Genomic DNA, 24,070 nt, shown 5'->3' with positions numbered 1-24,070 from the left:
TGTAAATGATGTTTCCCTCAATGCCTCAATGCACTCACTCTACGAGATTGTCGCCTGAGCTCAGACAGGAGGAAAGCTAAGAGGGAGGAAGAAGGGGGAGACAGTTTGTTTTTGACGTTGGTGCGTTGGCACTAATGTCTTTTTCTTGCTCGTTTGTTTGCCGCACTCACAGTCACAGTCACAATCACAATCACACATACAAACACACACACACACACACACATATTCACACACTCATATGTGGCCTTTGGCATTTTGTCAATCGACTAACAAAACGAATTGCACCACGACGAGTTTGGCGTCAGCTGCCCGTGAGGCAAAGTGGCAACATGGCAGAGTGGCAAGGTGGCCAGGTGGCAAGGTGGCAAGTGGATTGCAGCCAGGTACGCGCCCAGCTATTGCCATCTCTTTTGCACCTTGTATCTGTATCTGTATCTGTATCTGTATCTGTTAGTGTTGCTCTAGTTGTATCTTTCTATGTATTCGTTACTTTCAGTCGCTCTGCTGGGCTATTGTTTTGATTGTTTGCCATTGCCGTCGATGGCCCCAAGCATTCAAGCAGCAAAAAGGCCATAAAACAGACAATTGACACGGCTCTGGATCAGAATATGCAACATTCCGATGACCTGCACTTCTATTTGCCATTTATCACACTTCAATTCAACTATAATCAAATAGTATACAAAATAAATCAATTGGAAAACAATGCGAAATTCAATTTGAAACGCACATCAAAGAAATATTTGTATTCAATAAATAATTGTTGAACTTAAAGTTAGCAATAGAATAAACTTTTAAATCGGAAGTCTTTTCAGTCAGTAATTTAACAAAGAAATAAGTTGGTGTACATTTTAAATATATCTAAATATGATAAATAAAGAAAGAAATAGAATAAACGCTTTCTCATTCTATTCTAATTTCTAATTTTTTTCTGATTCAAGTTCTCTTAAAGAACCGTAGTTATCTCTCTTCATATTTGATAATATGCTCCACTTTCAATTGCTGTTCAGTCCTTTAGCTAACTCTGATTCATTTGGACACAATCAGTCTAATCAAACGAACTCTAAATAAAGCAAACTCAAAATTTGCATCGACAAGCTGACCACTTTGCTCTCACAATTATGCAACGCACAATCCGACTGCCTTGAGGGTAACATGCCAGACACTCAATGCCATTAAGAGAACGTGCCAAAAGCAGCATATTGTTGACCAGGCTGCAACTGCAGACGGAAGTTGAATTTTAAAGGTATTAAGTATTAACTAGAAGTACTTTTATATTTTACATCACTTACGAGTGGCTAATCTAACATCTCACTCGTGGTTTTAGTTGTAATCTTGTAGTGTACCAAAACCTATTCAGGCTTTAAAAGGCATTGATTGCCCGTGATCGAGCTTGGTAGGTTGTGTATTCTTACTATGCTCGGTTCTAGTTCGTCGGATTGATCGCGGTCCTTCCTAACTCGATCACTTGCGGCTACGCTAACACATGCAAATAGTAATACGCAAACGGAATGCACAATAATATACACAAAAAAGCTTTATAGAAAATAAAATGAAGAATTAAAAGAGATTCCGTGGAGTTTCCTTCTAAGAAATTACCTAGTAGAGGAATCTAGATGTTAAGTTCCTCTCTTCCTATGGTATATTTTGAATGCGGTACTATATCGATATATTTGATATATTTTTAGTATTTTTTAGTATTTTCGGTATATTTTGAAAATGATACCGCAATATTTTGCCTTTATTAAAAATGGGTAGCGGGTATCTCACAGTCGAGTGTGCTTTCTTACTTGTTTATACATGTAAGTTACCCCTAATTTAGTTCATATTTCATTTTTTTATATACTCGACTTCTTCTCCTCGTTTACTCATTCAGTACTTTATGTGATTTGTTTAATTTTAAGTGAATTCATGATACTCCGATTGTTACATATATGATATGTTTAAGAATATTTACAAAATGACTTCAAGTCTGAGGCGTACTCGGGAGAAATTCATTTAACCCATAGGCACATTTATGTATATAAACATTTGTATCATAAAATATACCATTTGTAACTTGTACTTTTTAAAGTAACTTACTCAGATGTCGTTTTCTTACGGTCGTGGTACCATGACAAAGATAAGTGCCGAATAAATTACGATGATAATGTGCTATATGAAAAAATATACAGATGATTAATATAAATGTACCAAAAATCAGAATTATTTCAATTTGTTGTATCCACGAGTATGCCTCAACAATTTTCTATTACAATTATTGCTTTTATGTTTACTAATTTAGTACAAAATAACAAGAAGATACAGACGATGAAATTCGTGTCGCTTCTCAGCAAATCATAGCCAGCAATTATGGAATGATTGATACTATATAAAAAAAGAATTTATTGTTGTTGCATTGTGGATTGTTGTACTGTTGTTGTACAACGAGCTACTCATCCAGTGTATGCCTGGTCTTCAGGCACATACGATCCATTAATAATCAATGTAATGCCAGGCCGTGATCTTTGTGTGTATGTCAGAATCAGATTCTTTGGTGCTCCGATGAGCAGCCAACCTTGTTGTGACGTCCAACCAAATTCGTGCACCCAATGGATTATTGATACTAGGGTTCACTAGGGTCACACAGCGCTCTATAGTTGTCATAGAGATTGATTGGACCACTAGAGAGAGGCTAACATCCGTCAGTGCCGAGCTCGATGAGCCGAACTTGTATAATGAAGAGATATTGGTTATCACTGCACTCACAATTATTTCCACTTCATACCTGTATTAGTTTTCGAATTTATCACTGCACTATTCATTTATATATAAATATATGTATATACGTCTATCCTCGCATATATTCTCACTATTGTGGAGGTGATCTGGTTTTCTCTGCCAGATTATAATATTGCAGAATATACAAATTCGGTTGCCGAGAGACAATAAATACGTCTACTTTGTCTAATTGCTTTTCTCTACTGCTAAGCTTTCGACTATACGCCACTGCCCTGAATGGTAAGCCGAGCTTTTGCAAGAGCTTTGCGAAGACAGTGATAAGCAAGTGCAGATAGTGAGATGACTAAGTTGGGGTGCGTCAATATTTAGAACAGCAACAAAAAAAAAGTTGGGAAATTTGGAACTCTTCTATTCAAATATATTGATCGCTCACTAGAATCTCTTTATTTACTCTCACAACTCATTTCTCATCTCTGTTTCAATTTTGTTCTTCCGAATACATAATTTTGAGTAATGCGATCAGTCCTGATGAACTTACACAATTCGCCTCCCACACTTAAATTATAATTTTTACCTTGTTTTTCCTTATTTCATTAATACATTTAAATAAAAAAGATTCAGTTGAGAAATGTTCATATTTATACCTGCTACCCATAGGGTAACTTGCAGTAAATGTATGTGAAGAGTTATCTACGATTCCATAAAGTATATCCTTGATGAGCGTCAACGATTTGAAAATGTCCGTCTGTCTGTCTTAGCTGCTTTGACTGACAATCTGGTATGTTTAGTACTCTATGGCTAAGACCAAAAGAGTACGGTATTGTTTAAAAATCTATTAAGAAAACTACAGTCGACTGCACTCGTCTGTGAGATACCCGCTACCCATTTTGAATAAAATCAATATATTTTGCGGTATTATTCTCAAAATATACCGAAATATACTAAAAACATGCCAAATGGTATAAGTGGTATATCGATATAGTACCGCATTCAAAATATACTATAGACGGCTCAATATACCAGATTGTCAGCCAAAGCAACTAAGACCCCTAGTAAGTAGGTGTTTTGTCCATACAAAAGCATTTATTTAATAACTTCGACAATTTCTATCCGATCGCAACCAAATTTGTAGGAATCATAACTACTATAGTTATCACTGTATATGCCAAAATTCGTAACTCTAGCTTTAAAATTACGTTTGTTATTTGATTTTTTTGATTTGAGGGGTCGGAAGTGGGCGTGGCAAAAATTTGAAACAAACTTGATCTGCGTGCAAACATAACAAATGCTGTCGAATTATGGCTCTATCTCTTATAGTCTCTGAGATCTAGTGTTTCATACGGACGGACGGACAGACGGACAGACAGACATGGCTAGATCGCCTCGGATGTTGACGCTGATCAAGAATATATATACTTTATAGGGTCGGAGATGCCTCCATTTCCTGCCGGCACAAAGTTATAATACCCTATAGATAACTGATCAAGTTGTTTTTAAATTTTCTCACCAAATAGTTGTCAGCATATATATAACTAAGAACTCATTCCCATTATCGTTTTGAAAGTATTCGAGCATAATTTCGAGTACTTCGGAGATTGATCCCACTGTCAACACGCGACTGAAAGAAATTGAAAACAAGAAAACAATGTTGTTGTCGATGGGTCTTCAAGAAGAAGATGCTTGGAGCAAACAGAACAGAACCTATTAAACAGAAAGCTTATATTTTTTTATTTCTTCGAATTAGAAAAAAATACAGACGATCATCCGACATTGAAATCTCTTCTCATCCGACATTGAAATCTCTTCTTCCGACAGAGAATCTAGGCCGAGACTTAAGGTTATCATTACTTGAACTTGACTTGAGCGGAATCCAAATCCGCTTCAGACATTCAATGACTTTAAGGAAATAACGAAATATTCAGTTCCAAATTCAATTTGTTTGCGGGCAGTCGAAACATTTCAAATGGGCAGAATAAAATTTAACGGAGTTTTGTTACTGATGGTCCTTCAAATATTCTTGGTGGCTACAACAACTGGAGATGAAGTGAGATCAAAGACATAATACTAAGAAGAATAAAGAGTGATTAAAGTGTATACCTTTTCTTCCTATCAGACGTGTGAATCAGACCGAAAATTGGAAGAACAGTGCCGGTTTCATAACTACAAGACTGTGAAACCTTTGCTAGATTATTTCAGGCAGGTTAGAAATGAGTTAGAACAAAGTGAAACTAAGGAAAAGCAGATAAGTGAATTAAATTCTGATCTTATGGAAAAATATCATGAAATTGTAAGAATTCATGAAACATTCATGAAGGAGGCAGCTCTATTAAATGAGTATAAAAACAAAGTAATCAAAGGGGAAAACGATTTGCAATTGTGTCAAAATAAAGTTGATAAATCTGAATCTGAAATTAATTCACAACAAAGTATTATTCTTAAATTAAAAGAACAACTAACAGATAAATCCACCAACTTAGAAAATTGTCAAGTTCAATTAAAATCGGTTAATTCTAGTTTAATTGAAAAAGATGAAAATATAAAGAGATTTAGTGAGATTATTAAAGAATAATTAAACATAAACATCAGAAAACACTTGAGTTGGAATTAGAGAAAAGTAAATCTATATTAATAAAGCATGAACAAGATATTCAGTTATTTTCAGAAGTCAACAAATTAAATGGGACATCAGAGAACATTAAAGAAGAACAGAAAAAGATTCAATTAAAACTAAAAGAAAGTGAAACTAAGCTAATAGATAAAGTAAATGAAACTAAGCTAAGTCAATCTGAACTTGATAAATTAAGTCCCACAACATGCCTCCCTTTCGGAGATTATTCAGGAGTCCATCAACTCAATGTGTCTGGCATAGGTTTATTCAATGTTTTGTGCGATAGTCAGTTAGCTGGACCTGGATGGATTGTAATACAACAACGAGTTGGGGGAGATGAGAGTTTCGATAGGGATTGGGCAACGTATCGCAAGGGTTTCGGTGTTCCTGAAAGTGATTTCTTTCTTGGATTAGAGAAATTACATCGTATCACGAGCTTGCAGCGTTTCGAACTTTACATACATTTGGTTGATGAGAATGGAAGTACCTTCAACGCTCGTTATGACGACTTCAAAATATCTGATGAAGATAATGGATATGCAATGAGTTTGGGTAAATTCAATGGAACTATTATTAAGGATAGCATGAGATACTCTGAAAACATGAAATTCACAACATTCGATCACGACAACGACAAATATGATGATGGTAATTGCGCAGCCTGGTTTAAAAGTGGCTGGTGGTACGAGTATTGTATTACTAGGTAAATATTGCAAATTTTTATTTTCGAAGGAATACACATAATTAAAGATTTTTGTTGTTTCTTATGCAATAGTTTAAATGAACCATATGGAGATCTATATTGGTGGGACACTCATAAGTACATTTTACTTAAAGAAGTTAAGATGCTAATTCGCCCCAAAGAAGAGATGAAGAAGTGATAAACTGAAATGCTGAAATTCCCATATTCGACTCAATTATGTAATCATTTATATATAATTGGTGCATTAAGAAATTGCGTTCTGAAAAATATAACGATTGACTATTTAATGCAGCGATTTATTTTTTGAATGGAAACAGATCAGTTTTTATAGCATTTATTGTATGTTTTGATGAGAAAATTTTAAAATTTTTAGACGCTTTTAATAGAGGTGCAAATACTTAAAAGTCAGTAAACTTATGATTATCCTGTATATATCGTTTCAGTCGAACCTTGAATATTAATGTAATTTAGGAAATGATCTACCCATATTCGTTTTTTATTTAAACAGTTTTGTTACTAATAATACATTAAAAATTTTGTTTTTGCAACATAAGTTGATGGTAAGGTAATATTAATTACACAAAGCAGTGTATTATAGTGGGTGCAATTAGTGTATTTATTTTCTTCTTATTAGACAGATGAAGTCGACCAACAAATGGAAGATCGAGTGTGCTCGACTGTGAGATACAGACGGACATGGCTAGATCGTCTCGGCTGTTGATGCTGATTAAGAATATATATACTTTATGGGGCCGGAGATGCCTTCTCTACCTGCCACATAGATTTCCTGCCGGCACAAAGTTATAATACCCTTCTACCCTAGGGTATAAGAATAGTTGTGAAATTTTCATAGTTTTCAAATACAAATAATATTAAAGAGATTACAAGTAATAAATTGGTTCTTTATAGCTACTGCTAATGATTATTAAAATAAATTTAAAGAGACCTTTGAAGAAAATTCCTCTTTTCAAGTCTAACAAGTTTAAGAGAATAGTAAATTATAAAAAGTATAGAAACAGGAAAAAAAGAAAAAAAAATAAACAAGTTTTACACTTCAAAATCAAAGCAACTACTAGAGAATTTATATACTAGATAGGAATACAAATATAAGTACTTAAAAAACCAAACAAAAAATGGCAAAATCTTCTTGCACAGGCGCTCTCAAGCCCGCCATCGTCTATCAGAAGCTAATGGTGGAAAACTTGACCGTTGTGCGTCCACCTATATTAAAGATCTATTACTGGGAGAGTTTCGATATAACAGGGTGAGTTAAGTGACGGAAATTAAAATATTTCACATCATTCCATCCTCTATCTTAGTCTCAACAAGAAACTGCGCTCTAATAAACCCCCCCACGTGGGCAAAGGCAAATGTTCTCACCGGTGAGCTACTGGCGCTTGAGGAATTCTTACAGTCAAAAAACCAACCCTGTACCACAACTATGCAGAAAAATATCACACCCTCCTTCACCGAAGCCTACACCAAGATGCCCTGCGGACTATGAGGGTCCACTTTCCTAGTGCCTAGTGCCGCATTGCCTAGGCACCTGCCTCGGCCATCAATAGAGAAGAAGAAAAAACATCGGTTAACCATCACCGGCACCGCCCTCCCCCGGGCCAAGGAGAGCCCGACGACAATTGAGTCAACCGGCAAGAAGTATTGCCCAATAAAGCCATACGAAATAAAATCATTATGAAAAAGTAAATCAAAAGGCACAGACGTGCCCGTGTTATCAATTTTCAATTGCTCTCGACACGTGCCAACAGTTTGGTACAGTTTGGCACCAATATAAACTTAACATATCACACCACTTTCAATTGCTGTTCAGTTGTTTAGCTAACTCTGATTCATTTGGACACAGTCTAATCAAACGAACTCTCACAATTATGCAAAGCACAATCCGACTGCCTTGAGGGTAACATGCCAGACTCTCAATGCCATTAGGAGAACGTGCCAAAAGCAGCATATTGTTGACCAGGCTGCAACTGCAGACGGAAGTTGAATTTTAAAGGTATTAAGTATTAACTAGAAGTACTTTTATATTTTACATCACTTATGCAGTAGGAAGAATGGCTAATCAAACATCTCTCTCGTGGTATTAGTTGTGATCTTGTAGTGTACCAAAACCTATTCAGGCTTTAAAAGGCACTAATTGCCCGTGATCGAGCTTGGTAGGTTGCGTATTCTTACTAAGCTCGGTTCTAGTTCGTCGGATTGATCGCGGTCCTTCCTAACTCGATCACTTGCGGCTACGCTAACACATGCAAATAGTAATACGCAAACGGAATGCACAATAATATACACAAAAAAGCTTTATAGAAAATAAAATGAAGAATTAAAAGAGATTCCGTGGAGTTTCCTTCTAAGAAATTACCTAGTAGAGGAATCTAGATGTTAAGTTCCTCTCTCTACCCTCCCGACCATGGTAACTGTCGATTTCTTTTTATACCCGCTACCCATAGGATAGAAGGGTATTATAACTTTGTGCCGGCAGGAAATGTATGTATGTAACAGGTAGAAGGAGGCATCTCCGACCCTTGGTCAAAAAAATCGAATAACAAGCCTAATTTAATAAAGCTAGAGTTTTTGGTATATACAATAATTACTATAGTAGTAATGATTCCTGAAAATTTGGTTGCGATCAGATAAAAATTGTGAAAGTTATTAAAGAAATAGTTTTGTATGGGCAAAAACGCCTACTAACTAGGGGTCTGAGTTGCTTTGGCCGACAATCTGGTACATTGTGCCGTCTATGGTATATTTTGAATGCGGTACTATATCGATATACCACATATAAAATTTGGTATATTTGTAGTATTTTTTAGTATTTTCAGTATATTTTAAAAATGATACCGCAATATTTTGCGTTTATAAAAAATGGGTAGAGAGTTGCTCACAGTCGAGCACACTCGACTGTAACTTTCTTACTCGTTTATAAGTTACCCCTAATTTAGTTCATATTTCATTTTTATACCCGCTACCCATAGGGTAGAAGGGTATTATAACTTTGTGCCGGCAGGAAATGTATGTAACAGGTGGAAGGAGGCATCTCCGACCCTATAAAGTATATATATTCTTGATCAGCGTCAACAGCCGAGATGATATAGCCATGTCCGTCTGTCCGTCTGTGTGTCTGTCTGTCTGTGTGTCTGTCCGTCCGTCCGTATGAAACACTGGATCTCAGAGACTATAAGAGATAGAGCTATAATTTTTCTTCGACAGCATTTGTTATGTTTGCACGCAGATCAAGTTTGTTTCAAATTTTTGCCACGCCCACTTCCGCCCCCGTAAATCAAAAAAATCGAATAACAAGCCTAATTTTAAAGCTAGAGTTACGAATTTTGGTATATATAACAATTACTATAGTAGTTATGATTCCTGAAAATTTTGTTGCGATCAGATAAAAATTGTGGAAGTTATTAAATAAATACTTTTGTATGGGCAAAAACGCCTGCTTACTAGGGGTCTGAGTTGCTTTGGCCGACAATCTGGTACATTGTGCCGTCTATGGTATATTTTGAATGGTGTACTATATCGATATACCAAACAAATCATTTGGTATATTTTTAGTATTTTCGGTATATTTTGAAAATTATACCGCAATATTTTGCCTTTATTAAAAGTGGGTAGCGGGTATCTCACAGTCGAGCACACTCGACTGTAACTTTCTTACTTGTTTTTTTATATACTCGACTTCTTCTCTTCGTTTACTCATTCAGTACTTCATGTGATTTGTTTAATTATAAGTGAATTCATGATACTCCGATTGTTACATATATGATATGGTTAAGAATATTTACAAAATGACTTCAAGTCTGAGGCGTACTCGGAACAAGTTCATTTAACCCATTGGCACATTTATATAATCATTTGTATCATAAAATATACCATTTGTAACTTGTACTTTTTAAAGTAACTTACTCAGATGTCGTTTTCTTACGGTCGTGGTACCATGACAAAGATAAGTGCCGAATAAATTACGATGATAATGTGCTATATGAAAAAATATACAGATGATTAATATAAATGTACCAAAAATCAGAATTATTTCAATTTGTTGTATCCACGAGTATGCCTCAACAATTTTCTATTACAATTATTGCTTTTATGTTTACTAATTTAGTACAAAATAACAAGAAGATACAGACGATGAAATTCGTGTCGCTTCTCAGCAAATCATAGCAAACAATTATGGAATGATTGATACTATATACAAAAAAGAATTTATTGTTGTTGCATTGTGGATTGTTGTACTGTTGTTGTACAACGAGCTACTCATCCAGTGTATGCCTGATCTTCAGGCACATACGATCCATTAATAATCAATTTAATGCCAGGCCGTGATCTTTGTGTGTATGTCAGAATCAGAGTCTTTGGTGCTCCGATGAGCAGCCAACCTTGTTGTGACGTCCAACCAAATTCGTGCACCCAATGGATTATTGATACTAGAGTTCACTAGGGTCACACAGCGCTCTATAGTTGTCATAGAGTTTGATTGGACCACTAGAGAGAGGCTAACATCCGTCAGTGACGAGTTCGATGAGCCGAACTTGTATAATGAAGAGATATTGGTTATCACTGCACTCACAATTATTTCCACTTCATACCTGTATTAGTTTTCGAATTTATCACTGCACTATTCATTTATATATAAATATATGTATATACGTCTATTCTCGCATATATTCTCACTATTATGGTGGTGATCTGGTTTTCTCTGCCAGATTATAATATGGCAGAATATACAAATTCGGTTGCCGAGAGACAATAAATACGTCTACTTTGTCTAATTGCTTTTCTCTACTGCTAAGCTTTCGACTATACGCCACTGCCCTGCATGGTAAGCCGAGCTTTTGCAAGAGCTTTGCGAAGACAGTGATAAGCAAGTGCAGATAGTGAGATGACTAAGTTAGGGTGCGTCAATATTTAGAACAGCAAAAAACAGAAAGGTGGGAAATTTGGAACTCTTCTATTCAAATATATTGATCGCTCGCTAGAATCTCTTTATTTACTCTCACAACTCATTTCTCATCTCTGTTTCAATTTTGTTCTCCCGAATACATAATTTTTAGTAATGCCTCCCACACTTATTATATAATTTTTACCTTATTTCATTTTGTTTTTCCTTATTTCATTAATACATTTAAATAAAAAAGATTCAGTTGAGAAATGTTCATATTTATATTTGCTACCCATAGGGTAACTTGCAGTAAATGTATGTGAAGAGTTATCTACGATCCCATAAAGAATATATCCTTGATGTGCGTCAACGATTTAAAAATGTCCGTCTGTCTGTCTGTCCTAGCTGCTTTGACTGACAATCTGATATGTTTAGTACTCTATGGCTAAGACCAAAAGAGTACGGTATTACTTAAAAAATACACCACATTAATATACCATTAAAATACTGAAATATACCAAAGCTATATTAATTAAATTTAGCACTATATCAATATACCAAATATAGTTTTTGGTAGTTTTGTATATTAATTCGGTATATTTAGAGAAGAATAAGGCATTGTGTTACTCTTATTCAAAAAGGGAAAAGGGATATGGCAATTTCCTGAAAATGGTAAACCATGACTGAAAAAAAAAATCTTCACATTCATCGTATTTTTTTGTATAATATTATAACAAAAAATATCCAAATTTTCATAATACAATGGATCCATAGCATATCTTAGTCGTTTTTATAAAAAAAATTTGCCAGAAAACTGAAAAAATTTAATTTTTTCACTTTTAGCTACTTTTGTATGCATTTTTTTGTTTAATTATTTCTTTAATTATTTTCTACCAAATCTCTTAATAGCAATCCAATAATAAGATACAAAAATTCAAAGTGAGCGAAAAAATGTTCAAAATACTGTTTATTTTTATTTTGCTTCTTATCTATGTTCAAATCGTACGTTCGCGACCGAAAACATCATTTTATTGTAATTGCTTCGCATTAAGTGCAAGCAGGTGAATGAAACTTCGCGTATTAAGTTATTTTGGTATATATATTTTAAATATAAAAAATCGTTGGGGTTACTCTAACCAATCTTTATTTATTGATTGTCAAAGTAGCGTACGTTCGCGACCTTTTGCTTTAAATGTTATTAGACACATTCAATTAAGTTAAATCTGTTTGTCTTTAAGAAATATGAAGTTATTAATCATAAAAGTTGTGGCAAAAAAAAAATTTTATAAATAATACAACATGGAAAAATCGTATGTTCGAGACCGGAACTTAATTAAATTAAAAAGAAATAAATAGAGATATTTTCTTGGGAGTAGACTTGATAGAAAGCTTCATGAATCTATTTTAAGAGTAAAGTTATTGCTTTTGAATATTCCGTCTCAATTCGCAGAGTTTTGCATTTTACTATATTAAGCCAAAGTCGACTTCCATTTTGCGTACGTTCGCGACCGCATGTTTTTTGACAATATTATGAAAATTAAAAATCGATAAGCCCCATAATTTACACTAACCAAAGAGCTAAACAAATGCTAACAAAAGTAAAAAAAGTTTCAGGAAACGTTTGTTTTCGATTTTATTTTTTAATTTAACTCGTACGAACGTACGTTCACGACTCCAGGGAATGCCCATATTCTAAAAATATGTTAAATGGTATATTTGGTATATCAATATAGTACTGTATTCAAAATATACTATAGACGGCACAATATACCAGATACCAGATACCAGACTAGGCATTTTTGCCCATACAAAACTATTTCTTTAATAACTTCGACAATTTTTATCTGATCGCAACCAAATTTTCAGGAATCATAACTACTATAGTAATTATTGTATATACCAAACGCTTGTTACTCGACTTTTTTGATTTGCGAAGGCGGAAGTGGGCGTTGCAAAAATTTGAAACAAACGTGATCTGCGTGCAAACATAACAAATGCTGACGAAAAAATTATAATATATAATTAAAAAAAAATTATAGCTCTATCTCTTATAGTCTCTGAGATCCATTGTTTCATACGGACAGACGGACAGAAACACAGACGGACAGACGGACATGGCTAGATCGTCTCGGCTTTTGACGCTGATCAAGAATATATATACTTTATAGGGTCGGAGATGCCTCCTTCTACCTGTAACATACATTTCCTTCCGGCACAAAGTTATTATACCCTATGGATAACTGGTATAAAAACTCAATTATACTCTTATTAACCTAATCAAGTTGTTTTTACATTTTCTAACCAAATAGTTCTCAGTATAGTATATAATAAATACATATAATATATAGTATATTAATAAAAACTCAGTCCCATTGTCGTTTTGAAAGTATTCGAGCATAATTTCGAGTACTTCGGAGATTGACCCCACTGTCAACACGCGACTGAATGAAATTGAAAACAAGAAAACAATGTTGTTGTCGATGGGTCTTCAAGAAGAAGATGCTTGGAGCAAACAGAACAGAACCTATTAAACAGAAAAAATTACAGACGATCATCCGACATTGAAATGTCTTCTCATCCGACATTGAAATCTCTTCTTCCGACAGAGAATCTAGGCCGAGACTCTAGGTTATCATTACTTGACCTCTCTCGTTCAGATCTATTGAGCGGAATCCACATCCGCTTCAGACATTCAATGACTTTAACGAAATAATGAAATTCAGTTCCAAATTCATTTTGTTTGCGGGCAGTCCAAACATTTAAAATGGGCGGAATAAAATTTAACGGAGTTTTCTTACTGATGGTCCTTCAAATATTCTTGGTGGCTACAACAACTGGAGATGAAGTGAGATCAAAGACATAATACTAAGAAGAATAAAGAGTGATTAAAGTGTATACGTTTTCTTCCTAACAGACGTATGAATCAGACCAAAAAAGTGTAAAGCCTTTGCTCGATATTATTAGGCAGCTCAGAAATAAGTTAGAACAAAGTGAAACTAAGGAAAAGCAGATAAGTGAATTAAATTCTGATCTTATGGAAAAATATCATGAAATTGTAAGAATTCATGAAACATTCATGAAGGAGGCAGCTCTATTAAATGAGTATAAAAACAAAATAATCAAAGGGGAAAACGATTTGCAATTATGTCAAAATAAAGTTGATAAATCTGAATCTCAAATTAATTCACAACAAAATATTATTAATAAATTAAAAGAACAACTAACAGATAAATCCATCAACTTAGAAAATTGTCAAGTTCAATTAAAATCTGTTAATTCTAGATTAATTGAAAAAGATGATAATATAAAGAGATTTAGTGAGAATATTAAAAGTAACAAAGAACATCAGAAAACACTTGAGTTGGAATTAGAGAAGAGTAAATCTACATTAATAAATCATGAAAAAGAGATTCAGTTATGTCGTTCAGAAAACAACAAATTAAATAGGATATCAGAGAACAATAGAGAAGAACAGATAAAGATTCAATTGAAATTAAAAGAAGCTAAAACTAAGCTAATAGATAAAGTAAATGAAACTAAGCTAAGTCAATCTGCCCTTGATAAATTAAATGCCACAACATGCATCGCTTTCGGAGATTATTCAGGAGTTCATGAACTCAATGTCTCTGGCATAGGTTTATTCAATGTTTTGTGCGATAGTGAGTTAGCTGGACCTGGATGGATTGTAATACAACAACGAGTTGGGGGAGATGAGAGTTTCGATAGGGATTGGGCAACGTATCGCAAAGGTTTCGGTTCTTTTGAAAGTGATTTCTTTCTCGGATTAGAGAAAATACATCGTATCACGAGCTTGCAGCGTTTCGAACTTTACATACATTTGGTTGATCTGGATGGAAGAACCTACAACGCTCGCTATGACGACTTCAAAATATCTGATGAAGATAATGGATATGCACTGAGTTTGGGTAAATTCAATGGAACTATTATTTGGGATGGCATGAGAGACACTGAAAACATGAAATTCTCAACATTCGATCACGACAACGACAAAACTGATTATGCTAATTGCGCAGTTTGGCAAGAAAGTGGCTGGTGGTACAATCATTGTTCTGCTTGGTAAATATTGCAATTTTTTATTTTCGAAGGAATACACATATTTATAGATTTTTTTTGTTTCTTATACAGTCCTTTAAATGCACCATATGAGACAAGTATACTTTGGTGGGTCGAAATGACCGAGTATATTTTACTTAAAAAAGTTAAGATGCTAATTCGCCCCAAAGAAGCGATGAAGATAAAGATGAAGTGATAAACTGAAAAGCTGAAATTCCCATATTTGACTCAATTATGTAATCATTTATATATAATTGGTGCATTAAGAAATTTCGTTCTGAAAAATAAAACGATCGACTGTTTAAAGCAGCGATTTATTTTTTGATTGTATCTTTTGATGTAGCAAATTTTAAGTCTCTAGATGCTTTCAATAGAGGTGTAAATACTTAAAAGTCAATAAACTTTTGATTATCCTGTATATATCCTTTCAGTCGAACCTTGAATATTAATGTAATTTAAGAAATAATCTTCACATATTCGTTTCTTATTTAAACATAAATGATGCAGTTTTGTTACAAATAATACATACAAAATTTTGTTTTTGCAACATCAGTTGATGAAAAGGCAATAATAATTACACAAAGCAGTGTTTTATAGTGGGTGCTAAGAGTGTTTTTATTTTCCTTTTATTAGGCAGATGAATTCGACCAACAAATGGAAGAACAGTGCCGTATTTATAACTATACAAGTAAGAAAGCTACAGTCGAGTGTGCTCGACTGTGAGATACTCGCTACCCATTTTGAAACCAAAATATTGCGGAGCAGACTGATATGGCTAGAACGTCTCGGCTGTTGACGCTGATTAAGAATATATATACTTTATGGGGCCGGAGATGCCTTCTCTACCTGCCACATAGATTTCCTGCCGGCACAAAGTTATAATACCCTTCTACCCTATGGGTAGCGGGTATAAAAACAGTTGTGAAATGTTCATAGTTTTCAAATACAAATAATATTAAAGAGATTACAAGTAATAAATTGGTTCTTTATAGCTACTGCTAATGATTATTAAAATAAATTTAAAGATACCTTTGAAGAAAATTCCTCTTTTCAAGTCTAACAAGTTTAAGAGAATAGTAAATTATAAAAAGTATAGAAACAGGAAAAAAAGAAAAAAAAATAAACAAGTTTTACACTTCAAAATCAAAGCAACTACTAGAGAATTTATATACTAGATAGGAATACAAATATAAGTACTTAAAAAACCAAACAAAAAATGGCAAAATCTTCTTGCACAGGCGCTCTCAAGCCCGCCATCGTCTATCAGAAGCTAATGGTGGAAAACTTGACCGTTGTGCGTCCGCCTATATTAAAGATCTATTACTGGGAGAGTTTCGATATAACAGGGTGAGTTAAGTGACGGAAATTAAAATATTTTACATCATTCCATCCTTCATTCTTAGTCTCAACAAGAAACTGCGCTCTAATAAGAAGGAGCACGAACATGTTCTCACTATTCCGATACGTCAAATACAAAGTCAGCCGCTAAAGATGATCTTCTGGCTGCGGAACATGTCAGCGAAGCCCCTCAACATTAAACTGAGGCGCATTCAGAATTGTCAGTGCCAACCACAACAGACTCGAGTGGGTTTTAATCAGTTCCAAAAACTCTTCCATTGTCCACATCGTCGGCTCATTAATGTGAGCCAAGAAATTCTAAATATGCAACCAGATGAAGTTCTGCCTCTGAGCGTAACTGCTCAGTTCTATCTCTACGGCGAGCATTATCTAACCTATGAACTAACGTAAGTATTAATATCTATATATTATATGATATTATATATTATTTGTTTAGCACTGGCGATGAACGCAAATTCGAGTGGAGTTTTAAGTTGCAGATTTCGGAATTTGATCTGGAGAAATGTTTGCTCACCAACGAGCTGCTGCCCATAAACATAAAACAATTTCAGCACATTACACAACCGATTTGGGTACAGAATATAACCATGGCACATCTATCATTCGCCTTCTCATCGCGTGAACGCAACTGCAAGTTGCACAACTCGAATTTGACAGTGCCTCGCCAAAGTGTTTGGCCTCTGCTCATTGAGTATCGTCCTCTGGATTATGACAATGAGGTTAGTAGAAGCTTTAAACTGTTTCGCTTGCATTAATCTTCTGATTCATTAGATCGAGTTAATGCTGGCCTACGAAAATGCCAGGGCGCGTTATAAGATCAAGGCACGTGGTGTGATCACCGATGAGAATGAGGTAACTGATATGCCACTCAAGGATCGAGAATCTTCCGATTATCTCTTCATCATTTATCCGAATCGTTTGAACTTTGAGATCTGTGCCAAGGAAACTCGCACCCAGCTGGTCAACGTACACAATTCGGGACAGAAGTGCATGGAATTCCGTTGGCAAAAGTAAGCAAAGTATTTAATCAAATATCAATGCTTATTTATTCCCTCTTTTAGCTATATCATTAGCGACTTCTTTGCTGTCACCTTTGAGCCGCAAATCTTCCGCCTCAAGAGACATCATTCGAAGCTCTGTGAGATTCGCGTAGCGGTCTTTGAGCGTCTCGTCTTCTTCCGTCGCATTCCCATTGTGTTGGAGGTGCATCGCATTCTCGATCTTGCCACACAAATCGCCAAGGCGGAGCTCTCGGAAATCGAGTCCATCGACGATCCCAAGTGGAAGGAGGACAGTTATGTGGAGCACGTTTTTCTCCAACTAAATATTCGAGTGCATGTGCGCAACAACGAAGACAAAGCCGAGGATGTGGGCGATGAAATCGAAGGCAACTGTGAACCTTGCGGTGGAGTTGGCACCGAGGTAGCTGAGGGAGCTGCCGGGGATGGTTTACCCACAACACCAACTGCGGAGCAACAGAAGCTGCGGAGCGGGAGGAGTTAGTGAAGCGTTTGTCCAACAAGCGCAAACTGAATGCCAATGAAATTATCGAGCTGAGCATGGCCATCGATCATCGCATCACCATATTCGAGAAGCTCTTCTGGAAGTATCTCTCGAAAACGAACTTTATGCGCGTCTCACCTGAACGCACTCGCAATAAATTCAACAAGACCTACGAGCAGTTGATTGTCGCTTCGGATAGTTCCTTAAATCCACTAGCGACAAGCAATCAATCGTTTGTGGATCACAAGTAAGAAAGTAAGAACTATTTAAATTAAATCAAATTTTATTAATATTTTCTCCAGCGTTATTTTGTCCATACTTAATCGTCTCATGGTGGAGGCCATTAACGATCTGGCTAAGAACTGGATATTTATACCCTCCGATTATTACGACCGTACGAATTAAGCTCTTCAAAAGTTCTTAAATGTAAATGTTCTTCCTGCATTAAATAAGCTCAAATCGCAATTTGCATACTTTGCGGCTGCACATTTGAACCGCCCACACACATTCGCACACATGTAAGGACACACGACCGCAGCGCCATCTTGTGGAAATTTATGTTACTTTTAGCCCACGCCCAGGCGACATTTGTGCTGCTGCCTGGTCAGTGCAGAATTTATGTCTGTGCCCGAAAGTATGCAATGTCTAATGCACTTTTCGCAAAGCCAGCAAAGCCAAGAGCACAAATCGGAGACATAAAGTCTCCGACTTTCACCTTGCCTGGCAATTAGATAATGCAATTTATGCGGTATGTATTAAAGCGCAACTTGCACAAATTGCATTTCTTAATCTAAATTAAATTTGAGATATACACACCTGCAAAAGAGCAATGCAAGCACTGAAATTTAACGCCATTAAATGTAAGTAATAACAGCAGCAATTTACGTTAAGCACTTTTTTGAGACGCGAGCGGTGACAACAACCCCGACTATGACAACTTATCAAGCGCGCTTTTGGCAAGCTAGTCAACGATTGAAGACCAGCTTTAGCAACTTTCCATGGAGAGTTTGTAGATTTTTACTTTGCCGACAATTGAAACAAATGCATAAACACTTTTAAAGCAAATTGCGTATTGAAATAATTGCACTGAAAACTTTTAATAAAATGCAGCTTGTAAATGTTCGCGAAACAACAACAACGAAACACTTCAACACACTCTCAAGCGCTCAGTGTCCTGAGCTCCGATTGGATTAGAGTTTTGGAGATTTTCACTAGACCGGCATTTACAGCGCAATTTGTGATGCTGCACATTATTTGATGGTTTTTTTTTATTGGGATTTCACAGTATTACATTAAAGTAAGTGTATTTTTAAATATACATCACTATTTTGTTTACGCGTATGCAGCAACTTCGAAAACACGTCACAGACTTTGTTGCATTCTCTGCTTTCTTTGTTAATCAACTGAATCTAAAATTCATCGTTATCGGAAATCGAAATGGTTAACTAACCGAATTATCGTTTAGCTTGGTCGTTCTTGTGATCGCTTTGGTTCCACACAGCTTACTTATCGTTCATCTAGTTCAATTATCGATTGTAAAGGTTTAATTCCTTAAAAACAAATATATACTTACTCAACGCCAACAGTTGCTAAATTGTAAAAGACGGATTATTAAACACATCATTTCATAGCTTTATTGAATAAATTGTTGTTACCTTCATTTGAGTGTTCGTGTGTGTTTTTTGCTGTTGTAAATTCTCAGAGTAATCCATAATGAAGTTTAATTGATTCTTAATAAATCTTGCACAGAGTATACCATAAATATGCTTTATAAACTTGCTTCTTATTTTGTTTTTGGGTTTTCTTTTATTTTTTGTTTTTGGTTTTCGTTTAAGTTAAATTGAATGAAAATTCGAAGAAAATTGTTTAAGGTGTGTCAATGTGTGTGTGTGTGTGTGTGTGTGTGTGGATGTGAGTGTTCATGTGTGTGTGTGTGTGTGGTTTTTATGAGAGAATTCGACTGTAATTCAATAGATAAATATGCAATTTTAATTAAATTGGAATAATTGTTTGCTCATTTCTGACATGATTAAGTTAAATATTTGCTACTACAATACGTTACGGCCCACCAATATTTTGACTATGTTTATAACGACGAGAAAAAAAACATTTCATAGTTTTCTTTTTTGTTTTTTGTCATCTTTTGGTTTTCTTTTATATGTTGTATCTGCTGTGCCTTCCTCAAATACGATCGATATATATATATAAGCTAAACCATAGACGATAATAGAAATAAGTTGATTTCTTTTCATTCCATATAAGTATGTTGAATTAAATACGTTACACATTGTAAATTATGCAGTTTATGTTGAGCTCGAGCTTGAAAGAACTAATGTCACTCATTTCCCCGATTCATAATTTCTTTCCACTTTTCAATCTTTTCAAGAAAGTGTTTATGCAATTTGTAATGCATTCAACTAGAGTGCTTAAAATTAGTACCTTTGACTAAGTTGTTTTTCGACTAAGATTGGTTTATACATAATTCATTTAATATATATTCTTTAGTTTTTTCGATTTTCGATTTTGTTTTTTGTATTTTTTTGTTGCTTTTTTTTTGTTCTTTGCGATACTTTGTTTAATAACATTGAATGCAAACATATAGAAAGAGCATTTTTTTCGACCTTAACTTTACTGCTGACATGCACTACAAAATTGGATAGATATAATATATATTATTTTAGAGATTTGTAATTTTTTGTTGTTTTTTGTTAAACACATGCCGAAAGTTGTGTGAAATATTTAGGGTATATTCAATTGGATACTTTTGTAAATGATTTGGATAACGAAAAATACAATTAAGAGACGAAAAAATTGGGAATATTAGAGTTACGATTATTGGAATACGAAAATGATTGCTTGAATATTCCAATTAACAACTTGTGTCAGTTCAGTTAAGCTATGTTTGCCTACAAGCATTCTCAATAAGTTTTTTTCTTCTCGTCTTCGTCTTTGTCTTTGGCTATTCAACATTCATTGTAAGTAAGAAAGTTAGTGGTGAGTTTAAAGGGGACGCGGTGTCTGTTTTTTTGTTTTGTTTTGCTTTGTTTTTGTTTGTATGTATTTTGTATGTCGAGTATGAGAGACATTTAAGAGAGAGAGCAGCATGAACGAGTTCCGGAACTAGTTCGGATCCCGGAACTCGCCTGCAGGCATTGCACAACCTTTTTGGTTTAAAACGCGAATGTGCCTCGAAACGACGAACAAAAAACGTGACGACTTCTCGCTAGATCGCCAGATCTTTCTTTATCTTTATCTGTATCTTTATATCTTTTACTTGATACTCTTCTTTATACGTAATAAGTGTATGCACTATCCTCATATATATTTGTTGTTTTTGGTGTAAAAGTATAAAAGTGTACCATATTTAAACGTCTGTAAACGACAGTTTCGCGTTTTATATTCCATTTTGTTCTTTACTTTTTAGTTAAAACTTGTGGTAACTTTTCGTATCCTTGTTATAGATATCATCATCATCATCATCTTCATTCTTTTTATCATCATGCTCTTTTCTCATATTTGTGTTTTTTTTTTTAATATTTTCAGTTTAAAGATATGCGTTTTGTTTTCTGTTCATCGTCTACGTTTTCTTCGTTTTTTGTTTTGTTTGTCTTCATGTTTTCTTTTTCTTTAAATGTTAACATTATTGCGTTTTTCCATGTAAAAATTATAAAGTTGCTTTTTTAGTTTTCTTTTTTTGCTTTTAGTCTTTTTCCATTAGTTTAACTTTTGTTTTCTTCAGATCCTATGCGCTGTTTTATTACGTATTCTTGATTTTTTGTTTTTTTGTATTTATTTTTATATATATATTTTTTTTTGTTTTTTGTATATTATTGTGCGGTGTTTTGTTCGTTACCAATACCTTTAAGTATATAATATGTATATATAATATAATATAATATATTGTATATATAGTACTCATGTATATGTTTAAATTTTTAAAATACTTTCTTGGTTTTTTTTTGTTTTTCATTCTTCGGTTTTTTTTTTGTATTTGTATTTTATTTATATAAAACATTTTTCCGTTAAAAAATGTATATATAATCGATTGCTTTTTGTTGTTATTCTTGTTGTTGTTGCTGTCATGCAATGATTTCAGAATTTGCATCACGCATTCTGCATTCCGGATTTCCGTTTCGCTACTCAAATCGCACTTGCACAAAAAAATTGTGCTGCATGCTTCATTTGTAAAAAACGTTTCCCTTGGTGTTTTATTCTTGTAGTTTTTTTGTTTTTTCGAGATTAATGGAAGGTTTGTTCTTGTTGTTGTCTTATAAATCGCATAAAAGCAACGAATTTTATTTTATTTGGTTTTTAGTTTTGTCTAAATTTCAGTCAAGCATTTGCGCATGAAAATGGCTGTCGACGATTTTGTCGCGATTACGATTCGTAAACTCAGCTCACGATGTTGTTTTTTTTCTTTTTTGTTTTGTTTTGTTTAACGCGGAAGTGAAGTGAAAACAAACCGTTCTACAAATGTTAAATGTTAGAAGCTAGGGCCTATGCACTACACACAATACACATATCGTAATATAATCATAATCGTAAATATACATATAATAATTGTTGTTGTTGTTTTCTTGCTTCTGCTGTTGTTGTTGTTGTTGATTACTTTTAAATAGTTGCAATAAATTTACTTGACGTATACATGAAAGTGTTTTTTTTGCTTTGTGGTTTGTTTATGCCATGAGTTAAATATGTATTTTTAATATTTTCTTTTCTGTTCTTTTATGTATAAACATTTAAAATTTTCAATACACAACATCAATATATTGTTAATCATATATAATATATTTTTTTTGGTTTTGTTTTTGTTTTTTTGTTGTTGTTTATAAATAGTTATAGATTTTTTTATATAGATATATATTCATATATATATATTTTAGTTTTTAGCATAGTCGAACGTGTTTTTTTATTTTAACATTGCGAATTGCTTCGGGATGACAGGAAACTGAAAAAATTAAACAATATTTAGATGAGTATGAATAATGCTAATGAAAAAGTACAGTGGGTTTAAGTTTATAATTATAACAAGACTTCATTTTCTTTTTTTTTCTTTTATGATTGAGCTAGTTTTTGCAAGGAAATCTCTCAAGCACCATGTTTTTCATCAGTTTTTCTTCAACTTTTCCACTTTTCCAGCCTATTGCTGTGTTTTTTTGCTGTTTGCCTGGCTCATTTTAGTTTAAATGCATTTCGCTAGATTTTTCCAACATTTTTTACTTTGCGTAAAATTTTCACTCGTATCAAGAATTTTTCGTGTTTGTATTTTATATTTTTGGTTTCTTCTTTATTTATTTTATAGGTAATTTGGCAATTTTCATTTTGCATTAATTGTTCGTTCCTTTATTATTGCTGTTTGGGTTTGTTTCTTGGTTTAAACAAATTCGTTTTGCTGAAACGCGTTTTGTCATTTAATATTACTTTCTTTCTTTTTATTTTTTTACTTCTTGTCTAGGGAGGGAATTTGTTTTAAATGTTTTCCTTGAATTTCGTAGACTTTTGGAATGGCAATGATTATTTTTATTTTTAAAATTGGTGTTTAATTGTTTTTATTATTTATTTAATATTATAATTAGTTTGCTTGGCTTGTTATTAAAATGATATTTACTTGTTGTTCTCTCTGATATTATTTTGCTGTTCGTTTAGCTTTAAATTTTTCTTAAAAATCGATTCGTTGTATTCGAAAAATTCTTAGTATTCATTTGTGTTATTTCGTTTTTCGATTAAAACTTTGTTTGTTTGTTGTATTTTCTTGTTGCCATTTCCATTTCATTTTGCTGCATTTCAGGATACGTGAAAAGTTTTTTTTAACAGATTGGAACATAAATTAAAATTGATCAGATGATTAAATACAAAACTGTGTGTGTGTGAATGTTTGTGTGTATTGAGTTTTAAGTATATTTTAATGCTTACACGATCTTTATTTTTAAGCAAAAGTTACACATTTAATCGTAACTTAAACATATCGCGAATATCTGTCGCCGATTTGCATTCATTTCATCAATTACATTTCATTTCTAACGCATTTCAGTTCTGTTTTGTTTTCTCTTCATTTTATAGTTTTCTTCGTATCAAATAGGCTTAAGTATCTGTGTTGTCATATTTCATCGGTTGGGGTCTTTGGCCTTTTCCAAATCTATTTAACTATTTGCTAGAGTACGTTGCTTTGTTCAAACAAAAACTTAACCATACATTTTCCCTC

The 24,070-nt window shown here is 34.0% G+C and overlaps 2 protein-coding genes and 1 long non-coding RNA gene across 13 annotated transcripts in view; 2 read left to right on the top strand and 1 right to left on the bottom strand.

Annotated features, from left to right (window-relative positions):
* The window catches only part of LOC117565699 (fibrinogen-like protein 1), a 169,469-nt gene that overhangs the window by 93,640 nt on the left and 51,759 nt on the right, over positions 1 to 24,070 (top strand). For 5 of the 11 annotated variants that reach the window (XR_007954583.1, XR_007954580.1, XR_007954584.1 and 2 more), the window contains 2 exons: positions 14,682 to 15,009; positions 15,079 to 15,173. The exons of 1 other annotated variant lie outside the window; for it this stretch is intronic. Coding sequence is in view for 5 of the 10 variants with exons in the window: in XM_052002623.1 (XP_051858583.1) it covers positions 4,685 to 4,765; positions 13,847 to 15,009; positions 15,079 to 15,189 (1,355 nt within the window). In the remaining 5 variants the exon portion in view is untranslated. Of the gene's footprint in view, positions 1 to 4,621; positions 4,766 to 13,562; positions 13,778 to 13,846; positions 15,010 to 15,078; positions 15,190 to 24,070 lie in introns of those variants that run through there. 5 more of the 11 variants (XM_052002619.1, XM_052002620.1, XM_052002621.1 and 2 more) reach the window with 3 other exon arrangements.
* LOC127565189 (uncharacterized) lies at positions 10,116 to 10,979 on the bottom strand. Its single transcript, XR_007954588.1, has 2 exons — positions 10,640 to 10,979; positions 10,116 to 10,581 (listed from the first exon to the last, which is right to left on the bottom strand). It is a non-coding gene; the product is annotated as an uncharacterized LOC127565189 (long non-coding RNA).
* Positions 16,094 to 18,398, top strand: LOC117563805 (uncharacterized). Its single transcript, XM_034242338.2, is given in 7 exon segments — positions 16,094 to 16,353; positions 16,410 to 16,751; positions 16,802 to 17,084; positions 17,137 to 17,375; positions 17,427 to 17,845; positions 17,848 to 18,115; positions 18,171 to 18,398. Coding segments are annotated over 7 exon segments (1,785 nt in total). The 5' UTR covers positions 16,094 to 16,222; the 3' UTR covers positions 18,274 to 18,398.

The sequence above is a fragment of the Drosophila albomicans genome, chromosome 2L (genome assembly GCF_009650485.2).
Source record: "Drosophila albomicans strain 15112-1751.03 chromosome 2L, ASM965048v2, whole genome shotgun sequence".
NCBI lineage: Eukaryota > Metazoa > Arthropoda > Insecta > Diptera > Drosophilidae > Drosophila > Drosophila albomicans.
The sequence above is the reverse complement of the archived record's forward strand: the minus strand, read 5'-3'. Positions and strand labels throughout refer to the sequence as shown.